At 41.1% G+C, this 16,398-nt stretch overlaps 1 protein-coding gene across 2 annotated transcripts in view; it reads right to left on the bottom strand.

The window, feature by feature from the left end:
- Positions 1 to 14,335, bottom strand: part of CAT (catalase) — a 37,578-nt gene extending 23,243 nt beyond the window's left edge. Inside the window, exons 1-4 of one of the 2 annotated variants that reach the window (XM_074955261.1) lie at positions 14,109 to 14,335; positions 7,072 to 7,243; positions 3,779 to 3,889; positions 2,245 to 2,375 (exon numbers count right to left, since the gene is read on the bottom strand). In XM_074955261.1, the coding sequence (XP_074811362.1) occupies positions 2,245 to 2,375; positions 3,779 to 3,889; positions 7,072 to 7,243; positions 14,109 to 14,174 (480 nt within the window). In that variant the 5' untranslated portion in view covers positions 14,175 to 14,335. The remainder of the gene's footprint in view (positions 1 to 2,244; positions 2,376 to 3,778; positions 3,890 to 7,071; positions 7,244 to 14,108) is intronic. The other variant, XM_074955262.1, reaches the window with a different exon arrangement.
- Positions 14,336 to 16,398: the final 2,063 nt, after the last annotated feature.

Raw genomic sequence — 16,398 nt, 5'->3', positions numbered from 1 at the left:
CATTAATGGGGAGGATGATTCTGCAAGGACCAGAAGCTGATAGGATGTTCAATAGTTTGTGGGGCTTTTCTGAGATGACTGAAGTCTCGCTCTCTAGAGTCTCAGCAATCCACACAAGAAGCTCCTGGACAGCTCTGAAGTCTTCCAGTACCAGTGCCAAGCATATCACTTCATCTGGCAATGATGTGGAAAGGTCCTTAGGAGGCACAACAGGGTGTTGATATTGTGCCCCTGGATACCAGTCCTCTTGATATTCCAGTGTTGGCAGTCCAGCCAGGGAAGCTGCTGGAGCAAAAAACTCTCCCTCAATACAGATTTCTCAGTGTCTGTGAAGGTAGTCCCATGGTGGCATCCCATATGTGTACAGGTGACTGGACCAATTCCAATCTTGGAGTGCTGCTGGTGGTTGGGGTCTGTAGAAGTCCATAGATCTCTCAGTGATGACACCTGCAGACTTCAAAAGGGATGGTTCCCTGCACGATGACAGGGAAAAAAGCATGTCCCAGTGATGGTAAGGAGTAAGGAGACCTCCTCAGGGAGCGGCACCAATGAATAAGGTACTTTTGGTACCAGTGGCAGTGGATATCTTGGCACCAGGATGGACCTGGTTCAACCCAAGCCTCCTCCCACAAGGCTGGGGTCAATGCCCCTGGGAGCACCTTTGGCACTGAGATCAATGCTGGTAATCTGCTGCATTGCAGTCTTCTCCCCAGCCCTTGATGCTGTGGGTTTGGAGAACTTATCAAGAAATATTTTGCTTTACCAGGTCTTGTGGGAGGACACTGACCTTCTTCGGTTGTTCCAATCACCAAAGCAGGAGACTCCTTTCAGTGCACAACTTCTATGCCTGAGGTGTTGGTGTCTGCTTTGGTCCTGGTGCCAATGGTGTCACCAGGTCTCTCTTTGGTGCTGACTTCTCCATAATATTCTTAAGAGTCACTTGTCTGTTCAATGGGATGCTAGATGATGCAGGATTGTCTATTAAGGAGGATTCTGGAGCTCCTTTCCTCTCAATCTGATGAGACCTTTATGGACTGCTCTAGAAGGTGGTGATACAGCTTCACAACTAAAAAGTCCTTGAGGAGCAGGATAAGCATACCAAGCATCTTCTCAGAATATGAGATTTTCCAAGATGGAAGAGGCACCTATTGTGCCTGTCCTTAAAGATAATTAGCCCATCACAGTATAGATAGGACTTGAAGCCTGCAGGTTTTGAGTTTGCCATTACAGAAATACTGTATAGTGTGGGAGCATATAGAAGGGTGTCTGACCAAACAAGTCAAAACAGAAGATCATCCATAATTACAAAGATTTTTCAAAATATTAAGGAGTTTAACTTGAGCAAAGAACCAGGGGGTTGGTCGTCAGATCTTTTTATGCCTCTATATGAACACATAAGGAGACACAGGGCACATACATGTCCCCTAGTCTCATGTGCATGAGGTGCATGCAACCCTATATTGGGATGCACCCTGGCACACACAAAAAAGCATTTAAGACAGGAAGGGACAAACTTATATTGGACCAAATTCTATGGTTCTAACTTAAGCAAGACTTCCATTGAACTCAATAGGAGTTCTGCACAATTAAAGACTGCCAAATTTGGCCCTGACTGAGTGAACTACAGTGATATAGTAGGCAACTATCTCTAATGTCTTAACTAAATTTGAAAGAGATAATAATCCTGCCCTCTCATTCAAAATAGGCCTGCATTTTATAAAAGATACTCCAGTTTTAATGTCAATGTAACTACTTTACACATTTAAAAGACTATCCCCTTACCAAATAACAAAAATGGATAATGAGTAATGAGCAATGTCTAAATTGCTGTTTCAACATTTAAACAGGTTACAGGAACTTTTAAAAAGTGAAAAAAATTTAAATGCTCTGAATTCAAAATGACAGCTAGAAAATACCTTAGCCATTTTGACTCGCAGACTAGTAATACTGATCATACAAAAAGGTAAAAATACAAACATGTATTAAATACTAAACCTATTTACTAGCCATTTGGATGTTATACAGATTGTTTCTTTAAATGCAAATAAGCATAATTATTTCTCAAAGTAGCTTCATTTTCAGTCAAAAAATTCCAAATCTATACTGAACTATCAGGGTAAAATAACTTTTCAGTGCCAATCTGTATTTTATGCTTCTCATTACCCTTTCTTCACCACTTGTACAAATCCTTGGGACTTCTTTATCTCACCTGCTGAAACCACCTACACCCATGGTCTCACTCACCAGCATGGCATCACGGATAAAGAAGATGGGAGTGTTGTTGCCTACAAGATCCCAGTTACCCTCTTCTGTGTAGAATTTCATTGCAAAGCCTCGAGGGTCACGAACTGTGTCAGCCGAACCAGACTCTCCAGCTAGAAGAAACGTGTATATGTAAAAGTGTCAAAATGGCAAAATGGGGGGGGGGGGGCGGGAAATCACACAACCTTATATTTAACATAAGCAGACAGAGAAGTAGAGGCCCACAACTATTATTGTTACTTTTTAAACCTTATCCACACTGGAGAATTTTAGTATATTTGCCCCACTATTTCAGGCACCTGAATGCTTGTAACACATTTGGGCCTGAATTGTAGACAGAGCGAGCAATGCATCTGCAGTTCCATGGACAACTCTTGTGCCACTGAGTAAGTTATACCAACCTGACCTATTAGAAGTTTTTACATCAGAATTCCTTACATGTAGACCAGCTTTCCTAACTAACCCACCTTACTTCTGAAAAAGTATGTCTACACAGCAATTTAATATGCTTTAACTAATACACCTTACCTTCACACCACTAGTTAAATCATCATAAAATTTCCTGAGTGTCCACGCATAGACAAGCCCTAAGATTGCTATACAGACAGGAGAAAACCCACATAAGCAGTGCAGAAAAAGTTCAGCAGTCTATTTTAGTACGTGCTCTGTGTCAGTAACTCCAGTTGCCTCTCCAAATCCTCATAACAAATAAGCGTTGTTCGGCTGCCAGAGCTTTGACCCACACAAGCAAATCCCCAGGGTTACTAAGATAAAAAGACTCTTTATTTTGTTTCAGAAGATTCAAGAATCCTGATTTGACCATCTTGAAGATTTTAGAACAACTATCACAAAGGATCCAAAAAGTTGTAACTATAAAAGTATTGGAAAATATGAATAGCTATGGTAACTTTAGAACCTCCCACTTTCTAATGGCATAAAAAAAGTTCGTATTTTCAGTCATATAATGTGCAAGATATTGGCCTTTGAAGTCATTTGTAAAAAGCTGTAACTTATCCATCTTAGGATTTGGGAAAGGCTAGTTTATTTTATTTTACAGAAAGCTTTTTTTTTTTTTTTTTTTTAAATGATCCTCATTCCCATAATATTTACATTAATGAATTTATCCTCACAACATTGCTGCCAAGTAAGAATGAAAAAGAGGGATAATTATTCTCATGGAGGACCAAGGCAGAAAGGCGTTAATCATGGCCTGCCCACATTCATAAAGAAAGCCTACAGCAGAGCAAGGAATAAAACCAAAGTCTCCTGCAAAGACCATACTTCTTCTCACACTTGGGAGGAAAAATGTCTACGGTAGACTGATGTTACATGAAATGGCAGCTGCTTAACACTACTCAAGATTTTAGAATAAATCTAGGGGAGAGGAGTAAGTTGGCAGAGGGCAGCTGAAGTGGTCAAAAGAACATGAAATTTTACACTTTGTGGAACTGTGTTACACTACCAATTCTATACATGTGTTATATAAAAGGCACACATATTAATTACATCACCTTACCAACAGTGGAGAATCGAATGGCTATTGGTGTTCTTTTTCCAATGTGCTCAAATACCTTCGCCTTACAATATTTGGTGATATCATGTGTCACTTCAAAATAGCCAAAAGCGCCTGAAAAAAAACAAAACAAAATTACTTTTATACATGATTGGATGAACAACTGTGAACCGCAAAGAGGCGACATGACTTTCGCTAATATCAGGGGGCACAACCAAAGTACTAGATATTGGAGAAGGGCAACTGGAGAAATATTTATGGCAATTGGAGAAAACTCAACAACATTCTCTTCCACCTCAAGCCACCACTCTGCTAACTTCTTTCCTCTACCCCTCTCTGCCTCTCTATACTCTTGCTTCTTTTGTAGCTTTCCCTCTTTCAAATGAAATGAAATTGTTGCTCGCTGTATCTGTGTTTGCTGGGCTCTGAAACTACATATTCCAATTAGATTGTTTGCATCCTAGGATCACGAAACTCAGTTTCCTGCATAAGAGAACACTGAGCAGAGATATGGAGCATGCCAAACTTCACAAAACTTAACATACAGCATTTTGTAGAGAACATTAGTGCCCAGTACAAATACACCTAGGTTGGCATGCTGCTGTGAGCAACAGAGGTTTCTGCAGGCCATCCATCCCAGAACCACAACAGAGCATCACATGGCTATCAACACTTCCTTAGCATAAAATAAATCATAGCCTAGAAGTCTAAGTTTGACTTAGTATTCAACGTGAGTGGTATTTTAAAGGTATTTCGCCATTTGTGTATATACAGTACATTGGATATGTTTTTATATTTGCAGATTGTACACTATCTCATAATACAGGCAGATAACTAAGGTATTTGTTTAGTATTCTGCAGCCTTGATAACTTGAGACACCTCCACAGAGTCTGATAGGAAACAGAGGAGAAACAGCTGATGGAAGTTGTTGCAGTGTGCCATGTTACCAGCAGATGAGTAGGTGTACCTACCTATGAGGACATCCGTTCCACCAAAGACCTCACGTAAAGGCAAAAAGATGTAATCATCTCATTTAGGAAGTGGGAGATCCCACACAGTAAGTTTTAATTTTCCCCTCTCTAAAATTCTTAACTGTAATTTGACTGGTAAAGTCCTCTCCTCAAGAGCAAAATTTCTGTCATGGGAAAGGCAGAGTCTCATTTTATGAAGAAACATAGCCTGTAGCTATCTACAGTTTCTGTAATACCACATTTGTTTAGTTAAGTGGTGACTTCATATTACCTATGAAGCAATGATAAAGGGTAACTAACAGTTAGCATTAAGGGAAAAAGTCTTCAGAGGGAATTTTCTTTTATAAATTCTTAATTATACACTCATCATTCACCTGGCTTGGTGGAAATGTGGATCTTGTTCTTTGGGGTTGATGACTTTTCTCCTCCTTTTCTGGTGCTGTATAATTTCTCTCATATTCTAATAGTGCTAATACTGTGGCTTTTACAGCAAAAAAACACAAAAATTAGGGATTATAAATTAGAGGGGGCTAATTACTAAATGCTCACCAGCTAACAGTTTGCAGCTGTAGGTGGTATGGCATAGCTAGCAGCTATGATCCTAAGGATTCAGACAGGCCGTGTGAGTAAAGTGTATACATACTTATGAATATATTTGTACTGAATGAAAAGAATCAGAACCAGAAGCTCAAAAGGTATTGAAATCAATGGAAGTCAGGAACCTAAATACCTATGAAGATCTAGGCCAATATGCTTATTGCCTTTGGCAACACTCTGTATGTTAGTGTTGTTAAACTCTTACCTACCGGTTTGAGGGAGGCACTTGTAGTTGATGGGAAAAGGATGTGGGGAAGAGGGGCATTATTTTTGATTTCCAATTAGCAAAACAAGTTAACAAGGCGTTAACGCTCAAAAAATTAACTTGGGGGGTGAATAAACCTCAGCTTGAAACAAAAGCATCAATCTGGGCAGGTACTGCTGGGAGAAATATCTTAGACATAGGTGAGTACTCCTTTATAGGTTTTCATTTGCATGCACTGAAAGTTGAGTGTTACTTAATGAAACTTTCTATGTAGTTCACTAAAACTGGATACTTTCTTATTTTTATGAACCTTGAAAACCCACTAATCCTTCATGTTAATGCCATAAACCCATATGAAACTAACAAAAATAGCATGTTACATCATGTAAACTGAAAACAGAATCCAAATTCTCAAACTGACACTAGAAATAAGTAATCAGTGCTATTTTGATCATGAAACCTTGTTCAAAAACAAGCCATGAAAGAGTCTAACTACAGTTTTTGCTAGTTTCTCTCCTTTTATATGCGGCAACTTGATTACTCATTTTAAATATAAAAGTCTTATTAAAGTATAAATGATATAAATAGTTCATCTAAAAAAGAAGTGAACAACAACACTTTTTTACTGTTGCTAGTAAAAGTTTATTCAGACATGAAGTTACGGATTTTTTTTTTTTTTAATAGGCTGTCCTAAAGGAGGGGTTCTCAAACTGGGGGTTGGGACCCCTCAGGGGGTTGCGAGGTTATTACATGGGGGGTTGAGAGCTGTCAGGCTCCATCCCAAACCCTGCTTTGCCTCCAGCATTAATAATAGTGTTAAATACCTAAAAAGGTGTTTTTAATTGATGGGGGTGGGAGGGTTGCACCCAGAGGCTTGCTATGTTAAAGGGGCCATCAGTACAAAAGACTGAGAAACACTGCCCTAAAGGGTAATTGAACTGGCATTTATCTGCTTAGTAAACTGTAGAAGCTTATGCTTATGCTCAGATAAATTGGTTAGTCTCTAAGGTGCCACAAGTACTCCTTTTCTTTTTGTAGAAGTACTTAACATCTAATCATTCCCTAGGTAAACACTAGATCTAGTAATTAAGGCTTTATTCCAGGACAGACAATTTTGATCAATTGTAAAACAGATGCCTTTACTCCTCTTACTTTAAATAACTAAGTATAGACACCAAATTGCTGTCAGATTCTTAAGTCCTCTGAAAAGAGAAAATATAACAGAAGTGTTTTGCAGGTCCCTGCAGGACTTTTCTTAGACGGTAAGCTACTTTGCCTCCACAGTTATTTATCTCTATGTCAAATGTGGGAAAAAAACTAAAACACTTTTTTCTTTGTTTTCTCTGGCTGGAGTTCACAGACTACCCCTCCCCCCCCGCCAATAACAGGATTTGGCCTAATATCAATTTCATATATCATGCCTTTGTCTGCCTCATTACACAATCTTGATTGCAATATTAATTCACTGGCATTCTCTAGCAGACTTTTATGCAGCTAAGGAACACATGCCTTTTAAACCCACCTGCTCCTTTGGCATGCACAACTCTCTCAGGAATCCTCTCTCTGTCAAAATGAGCCATCTCATCAGTGAAAACAACATCCTGAACAAGAAGAGGGCCACGTGGCCCTACTGTCATGATGTTAAGTTTATCGCCTACTGGGATCCCGGCTCCAGTGGTCAAGGCATCTGGTTTCTAAATGCAAAGATGATTTTTAAGAAATCAAGTTACTACAACGGAAAAAGTAAAATAAACTTCCATACCTTTAAGTGGTTAATCAAGTAGAATTCAGTGAAAATAACTCTAATGGTATAGACTTGTAGAATAGTATGACTCCTGAAGCTACAGGAAAAACTGCTTCCTGCATCAAAGCTGATTTAATCATAATGGTTACTGTGAGGGTATGAATAATTTTAAGTGTAAAAAACAAAACCCTGCGTTAACATTAAAATTTGATTGATAGTTGTGTAAAACTGGAAAAATACTACAAGGCATACTACTTATTGAATATAGTTTTTGGACTTCAATAACTGAAAGAACAAGCATTAAGAAGGAGGTAAGACAACATGCTAACTTTCAAGAGTTTAATGCTACTGGACTTAAATAACTACTAACTTTTTTAAAGTTCACATTTTTTTTACATTGTAACTTGCAAAATAAGCAGGTGGTTTGGTTTTCAAACTTATGTTTAAGAATTTAATCACTAAAATACTTGTAACACTAGGAGTAATGGTAAATGTTCTACACCCCTCTCACTCTCCGAATATGCTTTGCTTTAAAGACTGTTAATAACCTTAGTAGATTTTTTTTTCCCCCCCAAGCCATTCAAAATTCAGGAACTCTGCTGAAATGTTACTTCACAATTGCTTGCTAAGCTCTCATGCCTCACTCTAAAAGTCAAAAATACATTTGTACTATATTGGAATGAGAACCCTCTTAATAGTTAGTTTTTAGGGAAACAGAACTTAGTTAAAAGTCTACTCTTCCCCTCTTCAGCCTCATTATGGAACAAGTAGTTCAGAACACACTTCTGCAAGTCAGGCACTGAAATGCCATCAGCACTGACAATGTAAGCAGTGTCTGACAGTGTCCAACAGCCTCTCTGTGCCCTCAAAGTGAAACAGCTGGTCCATTGGAGTGGACAGTCAATTAAGTTAAACATCTATCGCTACAGAGTGTGATCATGACTACTATAGCAAAAGCAATCAAGCTTATTTTGCTAGCTTAGGCAGTCTGAGAGAAGTGGAAGCGTCTAAAGATGTGGTTTCTGCACTACAATGAATATGTAGGAAGCCAGGCAGAAGAGAGGCAACAAGATCAGAACAATCTTTAAATCCTTAATTGACTCTCCCTGTACATGTAAAACCAGCCAGACTGTTTTATTATTTTAATAGCTACCACAAATCCACTACTTTGAGGACATGCGCCTTTTGTATAACTGCATATGAATGTTTTTATTTCCTCGATCACTCTGCAGATCACACTAAACTGTATTAATGCTTACAGCGCCTGCTGCAACTTTTTAAACTGAGTGACTTTTCTACTCTCACAGCTTCATTGACTAGTCTAACCATGGAAGAAATTTGAAAGCCAAACCTAAAATTAATTTAATTCTTCCTCATACCACAAATACAGTCATTTCATGTATGGTAGAGTGGGGCAGTCTGAATATTTTCTTGACGGGATTTTTTGGCATGTTTTAGAGCAACACTCATAAATTAACTCTACATGGATTAACCTTAAAAAGTTAAGTTTGATACACTAAATGCTATTTGAAGGGCCTTTATTACTTATTTAAAGGCATCTGTTTGCTTCTGTAAGAGATTGTGCTGCTCTTCTGATAACTATTCTAAAGCTAAATGCCATTTTAAGTTCTGAAGGTTGGCCCCACATGACTAAGATGTAAAACACCTAGTGTATCTTGAAAAACATAATACTTGTGTATGCACAGAAACAAGCTTTTCTTTATTCATTCCACAGATCAGAGGCTGGGGTTTGTTCTTTAGTTTTAAGTGGGATGTGTTCTGTTCAACAGGAACGTTTATCCATGCTTTCCTGAACAGGTCATTTCTTCTAGTAGTAAGGTCCACAGATCTTTGATGTCTTCAGCCTTCTTACAAGCCTGATTGTACTTCTTCAGCTGCAAGTAACTGGAACAATGTAAATAATCCAAGCCCTGAAGAGCATCAAAGTGTTCAGAGTCTGGGGGATTGGGGGGCGGAGGGGGGTTATATATATCTGAAAACTCCAAGTAAAAGGGTACCTATCCAAAATTCTGAATTCCCTTGATGAATATTTTAAAGACACAATTCTTTGCTTTGGCTAATATGTTTTGTAAAGTCAATAGTAGTCTTCTACCATGACCAGCGTCACAGAATGTATTCAGGTCAATTCACTTGTGTATTAGCATAGATCAAAGTGAGGGATAAATATATGAATTGTTCAGATGTTTTAAAAACTTCATTATAACTAGTGGAATGTTACTTGTATTATTCCCACTTACATTATAACAGGAATAGATAACAGAAAACATTTACATTGAATATACCCCTGTAACTAAATAACCCATCAAAAACAAATGAAACATTGGGGAATGCAAAAGAAGAGTCGTATCTTAAAAGCAAGTGGTCATTATGTGTAATGATTGGAGGTCAAAAATTCAAAATGCATTCCTCACTCTGTCATCAAAGGAAAAGCTCACATGGGTAAAGACATCATCAGCTTCCTTTTTGTGTAAAGGAGCTAGAAATATGGACCAAGAAATGATCCATCTCTGACTGTTTGGACTCCAACAGGGAAGCATAGCAGATGCAAAGTAGAGATCCCCAAAGATCATCTGGGTATCCTGAAAAGACGTTTTTGGGAAACTGGCAGTTTATCATTGCCACCACTTGGATTTATAAACAATGACCCACTTATTAATATATTTTACCTGCTTTAACCTCTCACTAATTTCTTAGCTAATAAACCTATAGTTAGTATACTATAGAACTGACTGCCAGCATTGTCTTTGGTGAAAGGTCTGGAGTAACAACGGATCTGGGTAAGTGGCTAGTCCCTTGGGCCTGGGGGCAACCTGATATGGTGTGACTTTTTTTTCCTCTTTATCTCTAAATCCAGTTTGTCTAGGTGGCAAGATAAGTTGGAGAGCCTAAGGGACTGTCTGTGACTCCATAGTAAGACTAGTCTAGTGATCCAAGAGTTCACATTTGTTACTTACTGGCTTGGTGAAATCTAATTCTAGACTATACCACCAGTTTGAGTGGTGCCTTGTTTTCTGCCAGTCTGAACTGAGACTGGCACTCAGAGTTGTGAGCCACTCCAGACAGCGTGACAAGTTACTCCCCATCCAAACTCTACCACATTTTATCTAATTACCAGCCAGCAGACCTGTGCATGTAAAACCCACAGCATCTCCCTGGGTGAGTGTGACCCCATCCCTGAAGAGTCCATCAGCTCTGAGTTTAATTATCTATAGTAGCAGCTGTGAAAATTCTGCAACATTAAACTTTCATATATTTTGAACAAATTAGAATATAGTCTCATTCCTTCAAAACCACCACATGGCAGAGGGTATTAGTTTGTATTGCAGTAAACCTACAGGCCCCATTTAGGATTAGTGCCCATTTTGCCACACAGTGTACAAAACACATAGCAAGATAAGGTTCCCTGCCCCAAAGATCTTGCAATCTAAACAGGCAAAAAAGAGTGAGAGAAAGGAATACAAACACATATCAGCCAGCATTTTGAGCATGTTGCTTATGTGTTAATTCCACAGGGATTTTTTTTTATTGTAGGCCATTTATGGATTATGGGGGCCAGGATTACGTGAGGCGGGGATGAGATAATAGGAGCAAGTAAGTGAGGAAAAATATTCTGAGAGCAGGCTGAAAGCAGAGGGCTTGCAAGAAGGTCAGAATACATAGATAATTCAGCCTGACATCAGAAAAGTCCAGTGGGACATGAAGGGGTGTTATACTAGAGTTCCAAAAGCAATTTGGGCTTCTTCCACGTCAGGTGTTCCTGATTCTCATCTCTCCTGAGCACACAAATTTGGGAGTGAGGGCCATGGGAAAACTGGTGCTCCTTGATCAAATCCATGTAAATGGAAGGAGATGAGGAGTCCTTACTTGTGCCTCATCATTTGCTGCTCTAGCTGCTTCCAAGCTAGTCATCCTTGGCTTCCAAGCAAGTTAGCATGGAAGTTTCCATGACAGCTCTTAGACATGTGTACCTGCGTGGTCTGCTACTTCACTTGATATTTAATACAAGAATGTTCTCTTTGCTGGATTGAAGACCTCCATCAGAAAAGGGGAGAGTGGGTACAGCCATGTTTGTTCTTGTAGAACACTCCTATCATGTTGCCTGAGAGTGCTAAAAATCCAAAGCATATTCAACTATTTAAAAATTCTCAAGCAAAAATAGACAAGTCTGCTAAGAATCAGAACCTGGGCACTCTCAGACTCCTCTCCTCAAATCTGACTGGAAAGGGAAACGAGGCAGTTTATGTAACCTCAGCTACCTCATGCGTATTGCTGGGAAGAGAAGCTTGTGTAGCACCCAAAAAGCAGAGGTTTTTTTTTTTTCTAGAAAATTCCAAAGATAAATGCCACATCTCAAAACAGGCAACACAATGGCAATTTCAAAGAATCACCTGTAAATACAGAGCATCACTACTAAAAAAAGTAAGTACAATTCTTACTGTTACTGAGAGAACTTGAAAACATCAGAAGAAGTGGAGTTTTTTTACCCATGAAAGTTTATGCCCAAATAAATCTGTTAGTCTTTAAGGTGCCATCGGACTCCTTGTTGTTTGTGTGGATACAGTCTAACACGGCTACCCCTCTGATACGTGAGGAAACTTGCATAACTGAGCCTGAGAATCCTGAGTTATCCTGTCATTTTATGCAGCAAAGTTCATACTGCGTAAGACTGGGCCCTAAGGCTTTTATAAAAAGCAAGTCATAAGACTTAACAATCAGCATTCTGAATGAGGTAGAGCACACTGGAAAGAGTTACACATGACTTTTCATATTAACTCTCAAGTGCATTAGTAAGGAAATGGAGGGTGCTACTGGATAGGATAATCACACTTCTAAAACAGAGCTAACTCCCTTACAATTATTATTCTACAGAGTCAAGGATTAATGTTGTTTTCAAACTACTGTTCCCACTCACTTAAAAAAAATATTTTTCAATGACAACCAAATGGTGCTTAAATCTGCAACTTTCCCATGAGTTTCTGAAATCTATGGGAAACTTGCAGGTTTGAGCTCCATCTGACTTTTTTTTTTTTTTTTTAAGTGAGAGGAATATTATCTTGAATTCAATCCTTAATCTGCAAGTTTAGTTTTAATACAACATTTAATCCTTTCACAGTAAAAGGACTTTAGCCTTTAGATTGGACTATGATTGCCATTAACCAAAACCACACAGCAAACGTAAGGTACATATTTTGAGAGTAACTAGTTGCTGTCTACAAGTTACTTTAAAATTCTAAACTGAGGACATCTTTAGTTTTTATTCCAAGGTCCTCTTTTTTACTAAATGGCACAGGGCACCTTGTGGTGGGCTCCTCTTTCATCAGTATGAATTTCACCCTAAATGTAAATATTACTTTTATCAGAAAGAAAAGGAGTACTTGTGGCACCTTAGAGACTAACAAATTTATCTGAGCATAAGCTTTTGTGAGCTACAACTCACTTCATCGGATGCATCCGATGAAGTGAGTTGTAGCTCACGAAAGCTTATGCTCAGATAAATTTGTTAGTCTCTAAGGTGCCACAAGTACTCCTTTTCTTTCTGCGAATACAGACTAACACAGCTGCTACTCTGAAACCTGTCATTATATAATGTGTGATCACAATCTACTTTCAAGACTGGTAAATGCTAGAGCTTCCTTGTTGCATCCACCTGACATAGCATCTATTTTATTGCCTGTATATGGCTCTCAATTATACTTTTGCTTAAGCTGAGGTGTAAACCACTATGTCTAAAGCCAGACAAAACAATCAGGAATATGGAAACCTCTGGTTTTCCATTAAGCAAAACAAAGGTAATCAAAGTCTAAAGTCTTACTATATAAAGTAATAACAGCAGAAGCCTAGATCCTGATTTTTTCAGACATATTAAGTATGTACAGCTACAGTGCACTTCAATAGGAGTTTTGGGGTGCTTAGTAGTTTGGAAAATCAGGTCTCTAATCCCTTTCTAGCCAAGAGAGAATACAAACTACCATTGACAGCAGGGACTAGGAGGCTACAATCTGGGGTTCTACTCCCAGCTCAGCCTCTCTGTACCTGTTTTGCCATCTGTAAAATGGAGATACCGCCTTAGAGGTGACTTGTGAGACTCGGGGGTATGTCTACACTACAGCAGCAGTGCTACGGTGCTGCACCACCCCCCGTAGACATTTCAGTCACTGTAGTTAATCCATCTCTCGGGCATTACAGCGTCTTCTGCTGACCCAGCCCCATTACAGCAGTTGCGGTGCAAAACTGTCTCAGGCCTGAGCAACCTGTCTAGCTCAATCCAAATTTTAAGAGTAAATCAGGCCTACGTCCCGCTGGCGCTGACATGAAGTGCTCCGCTAAAGGGCAAAGTATCATCCTCTCTAGCGCCCCTGCCCAGCTCTCCATGGCGGCAGCTCAGGGAGCCCGAGAGAAGCACCCTTCCCGCAGGCACTCCCCACCGACTCAGCCAAGCCTCACCCCTCCCTGCGTGGTCTCCACTCTCCTACCAACCCCGTCGTCACCCTCGCACCCGGCCCCCCCTCAAGTGGAAGGTACCATCTCCCCGCCTGCTCCCTTCGCACCGCCACACGGTGGGAGCTTCCATCTCAGCCACCCGCCCCCTCCGGACGCAGCCCCAGGCGCGCGCCCTGTGACCGTTAGCCTGCAAAACCCACAGGCTGGGGGCGCACGGAGCAGCCGGCGGGGCTACGCCGGGCGGGGAGCGAGGCCCCTCGGAAAGAGAAGACCCAGCCTCACGAGTCCCTCGTTGGCCCGCTTCAGGGGCTCCCTGAGCCGCGGGGACCCGAGGCACGAAGCCCCTGGGGTACCTGAAGGCCTCGCTGATCCTGCCATTGCTTCAGCTGGTCCTTGGCGTGGTTCCGCCTGCCGGCCATTTCGTGACTAGGCGACCCCTGCGACGGATGCGCTTCGTGAATCAAGGACTACTGCCGCCCGGCTCCCTCTGGTCGCACTGAGCCTCGACTCAGACGCGCATCCAGAGAGCTGGAACGCTGCAAGAACAGACAACTCCGCCTTGCAGCTATGCCCGCCCCTCACTGCCTCATTGGTCAGCCGCCCCCCGACCGTCTCCATCTCGAGTTCTGATTGCGTTCAGAATACGCCAATCACCAAAAGGGGGGGGAATGAAGTGAGGGGCGACTCGAGGAGCGGAGGGGGATGGGTGTTGTGCTCTGCTCTTTACTCCCAAGAATTTTCTTGGCACGGCGCCCTCTTGTATTTCATTTCCCGCCCCCCGACGTCTCAAGTCTGCCAAAGGTCAGAGAAGGAAAAAGAATGGGAGGACCCTAGTTCTCAATTTTGTTGGACTTCAGCATAGTTTATTGCTTCTCCGTTGTTTTGTTTTATTTTACTCAAAACCTTCCAGAGCTGAAAAATAAAGGGGACTAGAAAGGAGGAGGAGACACAGGGGAGACTCTGAGTATATATATTTATCACATAGCAAAAAAGTTGTTAAAAGAAGAGAGACAAGATGGGTGAGGTAATCTCTTTTATTGCACCAACTTCTTTTGGTGAGAGAGACCGGCTTTAGAATTTGCACAGAGCCAGGCTAAACACTGGAGAGCTCGGCATACCATTTTTACAGATGCCTGTGCAGTCTTAATTCCATCCCTTTGTGCAGCTATTCTGTGCAACCTACTGAGGCAGGAGTACCTTGAAAAAACCATGGTCATCTAATTAAAGACTAGCAAAGCATATGCACAAGTGACAGAGTTAAAGTAACAGTCATAAATCTTATGTTTGTTAATTTTCCAGTGCTTGAATTTGAAATCTAAATAATATTTCTAACAGGATTGTGTTTTTGTAATTTCCTAGGGTTTTTTTTGAAGGGAAAAGGGTAAAACCAAATTCTGTTATGTAACTGTAACGCTACTTCCTAGGATTCATGCATCAACAGTAATGTTTGAACTTTGAGTCCTGTAGCACAGACTTATATTACTTGAGCTACAAGGCGAAAAACAGTAGCTAGAAGCATGAGGTATCTTTTTTGTACCCTAGAGAGGATAGACCACTGCAGGGGTGGCCAACCTGTGGCACCAGAGTTGCATGCGGCTCTTCAGAGGTTAATATGCAGTTCTTGCATAGGCGCTGACTCTGGGGCTGGAGATGCAGATGCTAACTTTCCAACTTGCCTGGAGGTGCTCATTGCTCAACCCCCTGCTCTGCCCCACTCCCTGCCCCCGCTCCACCCCTTCCCCCGAGGCCTATGCCTCTTCCCCTGAGCCTGCCATGCCCTCACTCCTCCCCCACAGAGCCTTCTGTACATGCAAAACAGCTGACTGTGGCAGGCAGGAGGTGCTGACTGGTGGGGCTACCCGCTGGTGGGAGGCACTGGGGGCTGGAGGGCAGGAGCTGATGGGAGGGCTGCTGACATATTATTGTGGCTCTTTGGCAAATTCTGGCTCCTTCTCAGGCTCAGGTTGGCCACCCTGGACCACTGGGTCCAGGAATGGTTGACAGGGACCCAGCATGAGTCTCTTTCTCCTTCCCCTCTCTGAGAATTGAGGAGCTTCTGCTTCATGTGGTTCCTCCAAAGGTGTGGATGGGCCATGCAGGCCGTGTGTTGCCACTGTTGCTGCTGCTGCATTGGCACTTTAGAATGTCCATGCTTAATTATTATTTTGCCATGCTGCCAAGAACTACTAGAGGTATGTGAGTAAGAAAAAGCAAATGGTGATTTTATATCTCAGCAAAACCTGAACAGAATTTCACGGGACAAATTAAAGGCGCTTCTCTAAGCATGAGGGCTTTCCTCCTATCACATTTCTATGGCCTGCTATAAATAATGGAAGTGGAAGAGCAATTCAAAAAAGTCTCATGTCAAAACCAGCTCCCTATATAACATATCATAGCAACTACTCTGTACTAGATGGAAAACATAATCCCAGCTATATATACAAAATGATGGGGTCTCAATTAGCTGTTACCACTCAAGAAAGAGATCTTGGAGTCATCATGGAGAGTTCTCTGAAAACATCAGCTCAATGTGCAGTGGCAGTCAAAAAAGGTAACAATATTAAGAACCATTAGGAAAGGGGCAAATAATAAGACAGAAGATATCATAATGCCACCATAGAAATCCATGGCACATCCACACCT

The sequence above is a fragment of the Natator depressus genome, chromosome 6 (assembly GCF_965152275.1).
Source record: "Natator depressus isolate rNatDep1 chromosome 6, rNatDep2.hap1, whole genome shotgun sequence".
Lineage (NCBI taxonomy): Eukaryota > Metazoa > Chordata > Testudines > Cheloniidae > Natator > Natator depressus.
The sequence above is the reverse complement of the archived record's forward strand: the minus strand, read 5'-3'. Positions and strand labels throughout refer to the sequence as shown.